Source organism: Ischnura elegans, chromosome 12 (genome assembly GCF_921293095.1).
Source record: "Ischnura elegans chromosome 12, ioIscEleg1.1, whole genome shotgun sequence".
Taxonomy (NCBI): Eukaryota; Metazoa; Arthropoda; class Insecta; order Odonata; family Coenagrionidae; genus Ischnura; species Ischnura elegans.
This window is the reverse complement of record NC_060257.1, coordinates 52,212,772-52,226,076: the sequence shown is the minus strand read 5'-3', so window position 1 is coordinate 52,226,076 and position 13,305 is coordinate 52,212,772. Positions and strand designations below refer to the sequence as shown.

The 13,305-nt window shown below is 37.6% G+C and overlaps 1 protein-coding gene and 1 long non-coding RNA gene across 3 annotated transcripts in view; both read left to right on the top strand.

Moving 5' to 3' along the window:
- The window catches only part of LOC124169795, a 45,129-nt gene extending 38,893 nt beyond the window's left edge, over nt 1-6,236 (top strand). The window contains exons 6-7 of the mRNA XM_046548545.1: nt 1,796-2,518; nt 5,763-6,236. Coding sequence (XP_046404501.1) covers nt 1,796-2,518; nt 5,763-5,806 — 767 coding nt within the window. The 3' untranslated portion in view covers nt 5,807-6,236. The remainder of the gene's footprint in view (nt 1-1,795; nt 2,519-5,762) is intronic.
- Nucleotides 6,237-8,708: 2,472 nt separating this feature from the next.
- Nucleotides 8,709-11,694, top strand: LOC124169246. 2 transcript variants are annotated; one of them, XR_006867063.1, is made up of 4 exons: nt 8,709-9,000; nt 9,094-9,263; nt 9,358-9,505; nt 11,491-11,694. It is a non-coding gene; the product is annotated as an uncharacterized LOC124169246 (long non-coding RNA). The 2 variants fall into 2 exon arrangements; XR_006867062.1 differs by having other exon boundaries at nt 8,712-9,263.
- Nucleotides 11,695-13,305: the final 1,611 nt, after the last annotated feature.

Genomic DNA, 13,305 nt, shown 5'->3' with positions numbered 1-13,305 from the left:
AGGGGGTCCTTAGCCTTTTTACCTCTCCGATCGAAGGTTACGCCTCGTTGAATAGGGTTGGGGCCATTTAATTCGCTGAGCCGATTCCAACACCCCCATCTCCCGCTAATATCCACCCCCGCGTTCTACCAAACCACTTCGACGGAAGTGAGGGAAGCTTAGGGGGGTCGGAGGAAAGGTCATGACCGTAGTCCACTCAGTAAAGCTCGTATCAACGCTTTCCTCCCAATCTTTCTTGACCACTGCGAAAGAACTAAGCTAGAAATTTGCCTCGGAGCAGATTTGCTGGTTACCTGTACTGGTTCTTCTGCGTGTTAAGATTTCTATGAAAAAATGTGTAAATATTAGGTTTTAGCGGTCAATGCCAGTTTTCCCGTCTTTGACGGCGCAAGTGATGCCGTCTTTTATCCTGTTCGAGTACTACATTCGCCCAATGTTGGGTGTTGTTTATTCCTATGTTAATTTTATCTCTTTAAAAGAGTTGCTATGGTTGATTAAAACGATGTGGAAAAAGAATAGCTTATTCTGATCTACTAAGCTAAAGCTAAATTCTATTGTTCGTTCGCTTCGTCCACATAAATTCCACAAAGATTCATGATCCATAAAAATTGTTGACATAATTTTTAATACTATGTTGATGTAGGAACGGTATTTTTTTCGAGTTTTTGCCGCGTTCTGCTGGCGTTGTCAGGTCCTGATGTGGCGAAAAGGTAGGCTAAACTGTTGTCTCCCAAAATGAATCAACGGCGCCAAAACCCGAAGGAAATACGGCAAATAGGTTACAGATGTTTGGAGAAATGCCTGTCTTATTGTAAACTACAAAAATCAGCTATTTATGTTTGCTGAACGGAAGTTAAAATCAAGGAAGAAGATAGGCATTGTATATTTAAAATAGTTCAAACTCCCTGCAAGATGGTTTTCCAGAAACATTCTAAAATTATTTCTTGAATGGTTGCCAACCAAAGTGGAGATTCTCACTTTTATTACATTCAGGTTAAACACCAAAGTCAAAAGTGCATTTCCCCAAACCTCGGCCAATGCAAGCCTACCCTGATTTTCCGTCGGATACCCTTAATTGTGCAGGCTGAGCTCTGGACAGATTGCGAATTATTTGCTTATTCTTCCAATATACGCCTATTATCTGCTGCTAATCCGCCAGTTTTAAACGTCTCCGTGTCTCTCATTTTTAGCGCATTTTCTTATATATGGGAAAAAGGTGCTATTGTATTCGGTTTGTCTGTGTATATATCTGTCCTCACTTTCACGTCAATTTAAGGAACAACATGTTATATAACATGATTTCTATGGTGGTTCCAGGTTCGGTATGGGATGCCATTTCCAAAAACCTATGATGATGTCTCGAAACCACGACCTTAGATCGACGTTTGATTAGACATTAGGAATTTTTTTGCGATTTTCACGAATTTGGTTTTTTGATTAAGTTTAGATAGATGGGTATTTTAGACGCAAACAATCCATCAATTTTAAAATATCGCGAAAAACTTGATTCCTTTGAAATAATTGCATTTGAAAATATTATTTATTGTTTTCTTAACTTTCAGCAGTATCATCTACTGATTGCTGAAAAAAAACGGATTTAGAGCTTACTTCGCAATTCACTTTTTTTGATTTATGTTAGTATTTTCCCTATCGCAGTGTAGTAAACAAATCGTAGTTTGCTATACTAATTGCAGTTTAATATACTAATCGCAATAAAATAAACTGATAAATGCATGATAAAATGATCTGTATGTCACTCACTGCTGTGAGTACTGATCTATTTTTTCTTCCACAGAGCACTACAAGCTGAAGAAAGTGCGACGACGCGGGGCTAGGAAGACCAAGCGGTCAAACTTCGAAGGCTACTTGGAAGACGCTCTGCACCGTTTCAAGTTTGTTCCCCTGTGCACGCAACCGACGTGTTTGTCTCCGGGCTGCAGCAATTTCAACTCCCGGGGACGGAGTCCGACGTCTGAAGACCACCGCATCTCCGAAGAAGACAGTTCCAGACCTTTTGCGAGCAGTCCCACAACTCTTCGGTCCAAGGCTACATGTTCCCGGCGTTCAAAATCCTTTTCCAGAAGGCACACTAATCCCTGTTCACCCTCCCATGATATTCCTTTCATTGACGAAGACGACTGTGAAGGGTCGCGGGAAACTGTGGTCTCACCAGATGACGATCCTGGGCCATGTTCACCTATCAACGCTGGTGCTGCTCCTGTTGGTGACGTGGCAAGTCCGCAAACCGATCCCGTTTGCCTGGACCAGACACCTTTAGAAGTGCACCGTGCTAAACTCAAAGCTTTAATGGACGAACAGTGTACTCCAGAGACAGTTCGACTCACCACCGCACTCTACGCGATGCAGGCGTGTATTCAGGCCATCGCGGAGGGTCTCGTTATCGCAGATAGACTGGCATTCCTCCTAGAACGAGGTGGACCGACTATCGAAGCTTCTCTGGTCAGGGTTTTCGACCGGAGTCTCTCGCCTAGGAGCCTCGCAATTGTTGCAAACAAGGGTAATTCTATGGTAGATGTGAAAAATAAATGATGTTACTATCTAAAAGTAGTTAAAATTCACTCCTGTTTGCCCTAGCTTGTCTGGTATTTGCCGGTGATAAATTTCGAACATTCCGCGTGAACGGTGGTGAAGGTCACATGCTTTGGCTTTGTGAGAGAATTCCCCTCGTTCAAAATTTAAAATGAGCTTTCTAGTGGTAACGCTCGAAAAATAAAGGGACCCGCATGTTTCCGTGTTCGATTCGAGACTTACTTCTTTAGATAATCGCAGTGAAAAATCTGAAACTTCAGCCATAACTCTTTCACAGATAATTTAATGACGTCAAGAGCTCCATCCGAGAGGGCCACCGCTTCTCTGCTAAGCCTCCGGATCATGTATTATCCTCTTGTGCACGAATATTATTAAAGAGGACCCTCAAGTCGGACTCTAAACGTGTTGTCACTCACCGCGCATTTAAATGGGTTAACAAAAGTCCATACAGGACCCACCGAACGGCTTCGCCGTTGCCAGTCGATGTCGATCGGAGGCGAGAGTCGCCAACCGCGGCTGCGCCGCGCCTTCCCCATACTTGTTATTGGGGACCGTTGCACCGCCCAGAGGCAAGGTAGTCCTCCGGAGATGCGCCGTTCTTCGTCAGCGGCGAGTAGTAAACAATAAAATCACAAACGGAGACAGGGAAGAATAAAATCGCGTATTCAATTTCCCTCAACCGTTCAGATTGACTCGAGACTTTGCTTTGGGCAAGAGCGTCTTGCAAATCGTCTCGAAGAAGCAAGTACGACGTTTTAGCTTGCTGATGCATAGGTTCTGCCAATGTTTTTTGAGCAATGGCATTTCCCGGCCGAGCAACAATTCTTTACGCCAAGGTCAAAAGATATTCCTAGTGCAGGAAGAAAGGGGGAGACGTAGGAAGCAAGGTGATGTATAGCAGAACTCCTGCGAGGACAAAAGAGTCCCGGAAAAGTAGACAAGATGAATTCCCTTGTTTTGGACGCCATCTAAGACCTTCCGCGAACTAAAAAGATTATTACTTTCAGCGAACAACCGATGCAGCGACGTACTACGAGGATGTGTAATGCGATCGCGTGGTACTTTCTTGCACATTCCCTAAAGTGCTGTAAGTAGTGACATACGACCCAATAACCAAAAGACGTTACTCCTTATCACAGTGGCGCAGCGAGGGGGAGGGGTTGGGGGTTGAAACCCCCCCAGAGCTCAGAGAAATTTTTAAATTTAATACATTTTACTTAATGGCTTAGTATTACTTATATAAAAGTCTTAGGATTAATCAAATATCCCTCAGAAAGCCGTAAAACTCGCCATTCGGAACCATTATTCTTAAAAATTTTCTGGAGGAGGGTCCCCGCAACTCCCACTTACCCTGGCGGGTATGCAATACCCAACACCGCAAAGTATTTGTTGCGCCTAAAAACCCCCTAGCCTTAATTTTTGGCTGCGCCCATGCCTCATCAATACTTACGATCGGGGAAAAATCCAGTGGATGAATCACACGGCTGGATAATAAATGACTGTGAGCAAAGGAATTACGGGTCACATTCGTTGACTAAGGATTATCTAGCCTCAGAACAATCCTTCAATAGAGACTTTATACTGGAGCCGTATTTTGTCCCCAAAAATACCCTCTTCAAATTCTACCTTACTAACTGCCAATTTGAAATAGTTTCCTAGTTAGTTTTACGGAAATTGCTTTTAAAAATTCGTTATTTAATGTACGAAATAATTTTAATGCAAATGGTTTTGTATCCTTAGAAATATTTGTACGGCCACTGTCATGGGAGCACGAAACAAGATTGGCCATTCATTGGAGCAAAAAGGTCTCGTTTTGCCCATGACCTCACTTGGATTTGAGTCTCCAAAGTTGTTTCGTAGGATAATTATAGGAAACGTGGAAAATACTAATCAATTTGAAAGGAATTGTACGAATAATTCAAAGCTCATCTATCGTAATAAATTTGTGAATGAAAACAGGGATGCATTCATTTTTATGTAACAAAAGAAGCATCTTTCACCTTGTAATTATAAACAATAATAAAACTATCCATTTTTCATTTCTATCAAGCACAGATGCTACTACGTGGAACTCCATTAATCAGCGTAAAAAGTTATGGGTATGAGCAGAAGCCATCGAGTTAAACACCGTAAAAGCTATTAATTAGAAACGAAGTTTTTATGAAGATATTAACTTGAGTACCATGAGTAAAGGTATATCGCGATAACATGACTTCTATAAGATAACTGTCGAATTACCAAAAATTGAATTGAGATGCGCCATGCATAAACCAGGATTAAAAAATAAACATTCACCATGCATACAACTTTAGGAGCTCTAAACAAAACGATATCACCGAAGTACAAATAAACTAGTTATGGAAAACGAGGAACGTGGTGGCCAAGTGGATGAGTATTTGGCTTCCGATGGAAGGGTCCGAGCTACAATGCCAAGAAAACCCTTCGAATTCTCCACGGAAAACCTCTTATTTTGGGTATCCTCAGAGAAAAAAGCTTGAACTGAAAGAGATTATGCGGAATTCACACGTCTGTACTTAATATCAGGGCAAGCTCTATGCCTACAAATTTAAATCAACCTTCATGTTGAAATAAATAAGTGTGCAGCATTTAAAGTTCCTCGGGTTTGTCTTTTCATACAAAAAATATGTTTTTCTATACATACAGAATATCCTAGTCGCCATAAGACCAAAAAAAAGAATCCGAATTATATACGATTCAACTCATAAATATATTAAAAATATTTATTGTAGAATAAATTCAATATAAAGCGCAATCAATTAAAACGGAACGCACCATAAGGTATGGGCTATAACCACATGCTAATTCCACAACAATGACCCGAGCCCGTTACTAAGATACATTCTTGGAATCGTCACTCGATTCACTTGAAAGCGAATTGGCGAGAACAGTCGATTGCGATTGCAAGCGAATTATAAAGTAATTCAGCTCTAACAAAATACTTGTTGGAAACTTTCCATCATTGTGTGTGTGTGTGGAGTACTACACCGAACACGTCGAAAGGAAAGAATTCCATTTCTGCCCAGCAGGAAACGAATTTCCTCTAATCCCTTCGTGGAAGGTAAGTTGAGACCGACACAGATTTCTGACGGTCACCAAATTTTAACTGACTAATTTAAATGATACTTCATTTTTAGAGCGTAATTAGCTTTCACTGATTGATTATCGTTTTATTCCATTTTCTTTACGTCTAGGACGTAAGCAAGGAAGTCCATCATGGGAATTCGGAAGGCAATGAAGTGGTTGCAGCCATCTAATGCAGTGGCATTGGCATCCAGTGCCCTCATGATGGTCCTGACGACGTTGATCAGCGACCGGAGAAGAGGGGACACCAGCGTGCATGCAGAGAAGGTGCAGCTTTTCGCCATTAAGAAGCAGGGAGGATACGACCTGGACGAGGCGATGTATAACGTCATACCAGCTGAAAAGTCAGCGAGAAAGAAGACTTCCAAGATGGAAGAGTTGTACGCACTCATCCAAAGATGGAAGAATTTGGGGCGACCCGTGATATTGCAAGAAGAACTGAATGTCATCTTGGAAAATGATGTGCCAATATCCAGCCAACACATCATGAATGATGGTTTCATTATATCTGAAGGCTGGGAATATATTCCCTCCAATTGAATGAAACCATTGATGTCGAAATTCTAATTTCAACGTTTGTGTAATTTCGTATTGTTTTGAAATGTTTAAATTCAAATTTAAATGTTTCTGCTATTTCGCTTTGTTTTGAAATGAAATAAATCGTTTTTTGAAAGCATGCAGTTTAGCATGCATTCAAAATTTCTTGTCTGCCGCAATTTTTGTCTCACTTATTTTATTTTAAAAATCTCTTACCCATGAATGACACTCAAGAGATTCTATTGATCTCTAAATGGCTTGCACGGCGAGAGGTAAGGTAAGGAGTATAAAGTTTAGCATATAACTATAAGGTGCCCGTTAATCTAGGCTGGGTTGCTCATGTAACTACAATGTAAATTCTCAGGGAGATATAAACCGACAAAGGAAAGAAACTTCTCCTGAAAACAAGGTAATTATTTTCGGTCGCTGAGGGTGAGGTCTACTATCCAATGTTCAAATCGATTTTCGAGTTGATACACAGAGTGAGTTATGTAAATGGATGAAGAGAATATTGATGATGCCCTAATGAAAACTCTATTATATAATATTGGTATGTTAATTTCCCCTGATATTCTACCCGCCAGTCATTGTACATAGATACTTTCAAAATTTGAACAATACATAGCCGCAATGGTTGGTAGCTTTACTTACGGAAACCTTGTTATCCCAATAATTATATATATATTATGTGGTTTTGGATATTCGTATGAGGTACGAAGAAATGCCATCATCATGGAAATTTCTAAGCAATCTCAATTAGTTTCAGATGAGTCGCTGACAATGGATAATTAAGCATTCCAGGCTACTATATTGGCAATCAAAATGAATAAAGAATTCTTTGTAATGATGCTATCCCGATAAAAAAAATTGTTTTTCCAACCAATAAAAATGTCGATTTGGCAAACGAGTTATACTTTTCATAATTCCATTACTTTTAATATATGAATAAAAATGAGCTAGGGCATACACCTTCTTGGGATACTAGAATATAAAGCAAAAATTTATGCAAAATATAGGCAAATTATTGGAACCAAAGTCCTCAAAGCGGCTCATGAATCTCGAATAAAAAAACAGATGTATAATGAATTTTCCACTCGCTGTGAGTACCTATTTTCATTTACACCAGTGGTTCTATTCTATTATTGACAACTTCTTTATATTAGCTATATGTTAAAGTAATTATCTTTAAGAATAATGAAAAGCGACAATTTTAATACTTGATAGACTTAAAAATTTGAAAAAGAACAACGCAGAAACGGAGGTTTATTACCTATTACATCCGCAATAAAGATTGGAAGGGGTGTTCACGGGAAACCTCTTATCGCAAAAACCTTTTATTGATGAATTGAAGAATTAAAAATACTATCCTCAGTATTTAATTATATATTATCTTCATTAAAATTCCTTAACACACATATTTTGCCTACCTCATTTCAACCACTCACACTAAAACCTTTTAAACTCAGTACCAGCTTCTTCGTAGGGCAAGAAAATATTTTTCGGACCCAAATAAGCTCATCCTTGTTAAAGCAGTTTTCCTTGCATGCATATAGAGCAAGTAAAAATGATAGGGTTATTCTTATTCTTACATCTTTAACATAAGAATAGATATATGCATTCAGAATATGTAAAAAAAATCACGGATATCCTAATTACGGGCACAAAACTCATGTATTTATTTCAACGCTAAAAATCCATCGGCTACTATTAACTAAGCGGTTACTTAATAATATTTGTATTCGACTAAAGATAAAAATGAAGATTTTGGAAAAACATGCCATGAAGAAGACATATTCAGGTATGGGAGATGAATGAAGGAATACACAATTAACATTTAATCCATCCAATAGATAAAGTTATGGCCCTCTATCTTTATCAAAAATTACTAAAAACCAACGCATATATCTCTGCAATGAACTATTTATGAGAATGAGACTCCAAAAGCCTATAAGTACACCTATTACCCATTTTTCCATATTTATTTTATGGAACAGTACCAATTTCATTACAATAACCGTATTGACTCGCGTACGTGTGAACATTTCAAAAAAATGGGTCAGTTAATCACCACTAACAGAGAATATATAAAAAACAGCTTTCGCGCCGGTAAAGCCCCAAAGATACTTAGGACCCCCGAGATACATTAACTGTATTTTTCGTTAGCCCCACTGGAGATCCTAAAGGCCTTCTTCATATTGTCAGCGTACTAACCAGATGCATCGGTTACTTTCCTGACGATTTTTTTTCTTAGAGACAGTAGCGGTGAGAAAGTAACAAGTGTATGGCATTAATTGAATGAACATCCTTTCCTTGGGTTTCAGAGCGGGTAAGAAAATCTAAGGCAGCCGATGTAACGGGTTCCATCGCTTTACCAATTCTCGAGGCTACTCACATACTGCCTTGCCATACATGCGGTGTAGTCTCCTCCACAATGGACCTAAAACTGAAATCATATAACTGCAGCAATAGTCTATAATCAACGCTGGCCATATTTATATTAAAACTTAGTTACCTATCTTAATTTAACTACTCCGTTATAATTATTAGTACAAACGTTCTGCGTGTGGACCATATAAGGCGCCATTCACGGTGTATAGATAGGATTATCTAATTATTCAACGCATCCTTCCACATACGTGAGAAGTATTGGTAATGTTATGTATCACTGGTTAATGATATACATGGGATGTCGTGTAGAAATGAAAAAAAATTGAAGATAAATACGTAGTATTGAAAACATCACCCACGGTAACCAAGTAAATAATAACAGAGGAAAAGGAATTTTACAGATTGATAGTGTCTAAAACTGAGGTCTAAAAGCAATAAAATGAAGAGCATTTGGCAAAGTAAGTTGTGTAATATTAAAAAAAATGAGATTTCATGAAATATGGCGTCTTCGCTCAGGTGAAATGTGCATCGGACGATGGCGGTGGGAGGTACTCCTTCATTAGATCGTGATGAGCTGAATGAGGACGTGATGAGATAAAGAAGAATTTTCTTATATTTGAGGGCACATCAACTGAAATTATCAAAGTAGTATCACGTCTGCCATGAATGCATAATCTCTATAAGCGGTAAGATTCAAGATTCTCTATTATATTTAATAGGTAAAATGCTAACCATATACGACTCTTTATTCTCATTTTTGCCATTCTACGAACGTTATAGAAAGAGAAATGAAGATTAAGAGGGAAAATCATGTTCGGCAAACACCAGGAGATAATCATCACGACAAAAGTAATGTGAGAGCGAAAGGCTGGTGATCATGTAACCTACCACCGCATGCCCCAGTAAAATAAAATGACAGCCATTTCTGGTGAGTATTAACGTGTTGAAATTCGAAAAGTAAAGAATTTATTTTACAACATGGAATGACTCTTATGCAAAGTCCTTCGCATTACCATTATCACTATATAATAAGGCAAATTTAAACATATAAATCATGGGAAAAGGGAAAATCATGTTCGGCAAACACCAGGAGATAATCATCACGACAAAAGTGATGTAAGAGCGAAAGGCTGGTGATCATGTAACCTAATACCGCATGCTACAATAAAAGACAATGACAGCCCTTACTAGTGAGTAACAACGTGTTACCTTTCGAAAAGTTGAGGAATTTTTATAAACATGGAATGACCCTTATGCAAAAACCCTTCGCACTATTTTTAAGGTGAATTTAAATGTCCATAGTATTTGTAAAACTTAACGTCGGTAGAAAATGTTATTTGAGGGCCCATTTGAAGGGCTCAAGGCATTCTTACATGGTCAGTTTAAGAACAAGATATTATTAATATTCATAACAACTTTTTCTATCATCATGAGTGTCGGTTGTTGAAAATAACAGGTATATGGCATAAATATATGTCCGCTGAATCGAATAACCAACCGTAACAAGCATGTAAAAAATAATAGAGGTAACAGAATTTTATATGAATTTCATACTCAAATCGTCTCTTCGTTCTAATTCTCGACCTTTCACGAAACTTACAAACACGGAAATAAAAGCAAAGAGGAAAAAGCATCTTCAGCCAATACCAGAAGAAAATCACGACAAAAGAGAATAGCAGGAAAACATAAAAGGGTTCATAACTATATGACCATACATGCTGTCATGTGTCCTCCATAATGTGCAAAAAAATTAGGTAATATAACTGCTGCAATGGTCAATAATTAAAGGTGGCTATATACATACTAAAATTTAAATCACGATCGTAGTATAACCACCTCGTTATAATGATAATTAGTGTAAACGTCCCGTGCAGGGACCATCTAAGGCGGTAAATATAGAGCATACATGGGATTATGCTAATTCTTGAGAATTTATGTGTTTTCCATGTATCTGGGAATAATGGTTATTTATATATCCCTGGTATCTCCCATGTATGGGGATAACATGTAGAAATTAATTTAAAAAAAAGCAGAATTTTAAATAATTCTCCGAATGAGAACTTAGTGATGTACAGATCGATTTCACTTATACTTTTATTGATGGGAACCCTGCTCTTTGGAACTATGTGTTGAATAGAATGAAATCAAAAGTTTTGACAAAAAATCAAAGATATTTTCTGATTAAAGGTTTAGCGTGGAAATTTTTCAAACTAACGGAAAATGCACAATTTCCATATGCCTTTCTTATTTGTTCACTTGTGACAGAGTTAATAGTAACAGATCTTAATATCAGTTACTTGTTATAATAAGTAATTAATCAGGGATACACATAGCTAATTTAAAAAAAGTAGGTAATCAGTAAATTGCTGTTACAATCACAATAACTTATCGTAGGATGTCCTTTCTAAAGGCCGCCTGGCATGTGTCGAATATTGAGGTAAAATGTGAAATAATGGAGCTGTAGAAATCACTTATCGCTTATTAAATATAGACACATGCAGTTATGACTGGTATAACATACATGGGTAGTCATATTACGTACCTTCAGCGTTATATAAAAGTATCTGAACATAAACATGCAAATTATGTTACTCAGGTGCTCGAAGTTATCCGTTAGCCAAAGTAAACCAGTGAAATTAGTAAAGTAATTATCGATTAGGAGCAAGAAAGATTACAACGAAGATAAACCATTCCTCTTTCGCCGTAAAGAGTAAATAACAAATAAAAATGACATTTCGTGAAAATTGTTACACAAAATCCGATTAATCCTACTCGATTACTTATCCACACTAACCTGCGATTGTAACTTGGCGGAATAGGGTTTTAATATAAAATCAAGAAGTGGTCATTTCTATAATTTTATCTGATAGTTTATACCTTTCCATAATTCTACACATTCTGTATTTAAATCAGGTGCAACCAAGGCACTCTTACCTGGAATCACTCCACCTTCTGTGGGAACTGTCATTGACTGGAGGACTCAATGGTAACCCAATATAATGCGACGCGTGACAGAGAAACTTGAAACTACGTATTTACAAGTTCTTAATGTCTTGTTCTGTACTTGTTTTTGTGTTTTAAAGTGGATTTTTTTAGAATAAAGAATTAAAATAATTATTATTTCAATCATTTCATACGATCCCATATATCTGATTATCACTCACTCACTGAGTCAACGCATGGGTAGTTTTATAATGGTGAGGACGGTAATGCGTATGAATTACGCCCATTCAGGGAAGGGGTTGGTTCCTTTCCCTGACCTACCTCATGCTTCGAAGATTTCGTTTTTGGGACTGTACGAAAGATTCACCAGGGTTATGAACCTGGAGAACCTCGATCAATACATTCAATGTATTGGAGAAAAGTATTGTTAGCAAATTTGTGTCAAGTATCTCCAAGGTATGCCTCATACCTTGGGCTACCGTGACGGGAATTGTATTTGATAATTAGAATTTTAATTATTCTTACGACGATATTGTCCAAAAAAATGGTAAGAAGCTTTAGTAGCTGTCAGAACACATGTACTTTTGACGGATTAATATGGAGCTATAACATATGTTTTACGCAAAGAAATGTGAGAGAAATCAGGACACTAAATGCTAATTAATACCGGTTAAAACCATCACGTAAATTGGAAACACGAGGAATCACTGCCCGTGGAAAATAACGAGATAATAAAGTGCCATATTCTTCGAATGTGTTACTACAAAATTGAAATGAATGGTAATATATATCTCTATATCCTTAACGTCAATGGTAAATCGTTGCTCTGCGGATATGTTCATCAAGGATGGGCAACAGTTGTTTCCTCAACACCGAAGGGAAATGTTTACATTCGTTCCCTTAGAGAAGGCGTGAACCAAGAACTAAATTCATCAAATATTCAATCGCTAGGATTCAAAAAGGTTACACTATAATGTTTAACTTTAAACGCCAATTTTTAATGTGTACCGGTAAAAAAATCAATATGTTAATTGGAAATACTATGAATTACTGCACGTGGAAAATAACGAGTTAACAAAGTGCAGTACCGTTGTATAAACTCTTTGAATATGATGATGCACAAATGAAATGAAGAGTAAAATATTTCTCTTTGTCCTTAACGTTATTAGTAAATATTTATTCCGCGGAAATGTTCTTCATGGCTAGCTAATGTTGTTTTCTCAACTCCGAAGGAAAATTTTTCACATTCGTTTCCTTAGAGAAGGGTGAATCAGGAAGTACATTCATCAAATATTCATTCGCTAGGGCTGAAAAAGCTAACTTTATAATATAAAATATTGAAGGCCAATACTTTACTTAAAATAGACACTTTAAAAATTGGAAAATGAAACGTGATTTCAATTCCTGGTCGGACATAAACGATGCAATGAATCAAAATTTTATTGAAATTATATTAATTTCAAGATAAAAGACAAACCTGAAGGGTAATGCAACGCAGATGTAATGCTCCGTTATAGGTTTAAAGCCCATTCTAATTCCACAACAATGACCTGAGGGCGTTACTAAGATACATTCTTGGAATCTTCACTTGATGCATTTGAAAGCGAATTGGCGAGAACAGTCGATTGCGATTTCAAGCGAATTATAAAGTAATTCAGTGCTAACAAAATACCTGTTGGAAACTTTCCATCATTGTGTGTGTGTGGAGTACTACACCGAACACGTCGAAAGGAAAGAATTCCATTTCTTCCCTACAAGGAACACGTTTGCTCTAATACCTACGTG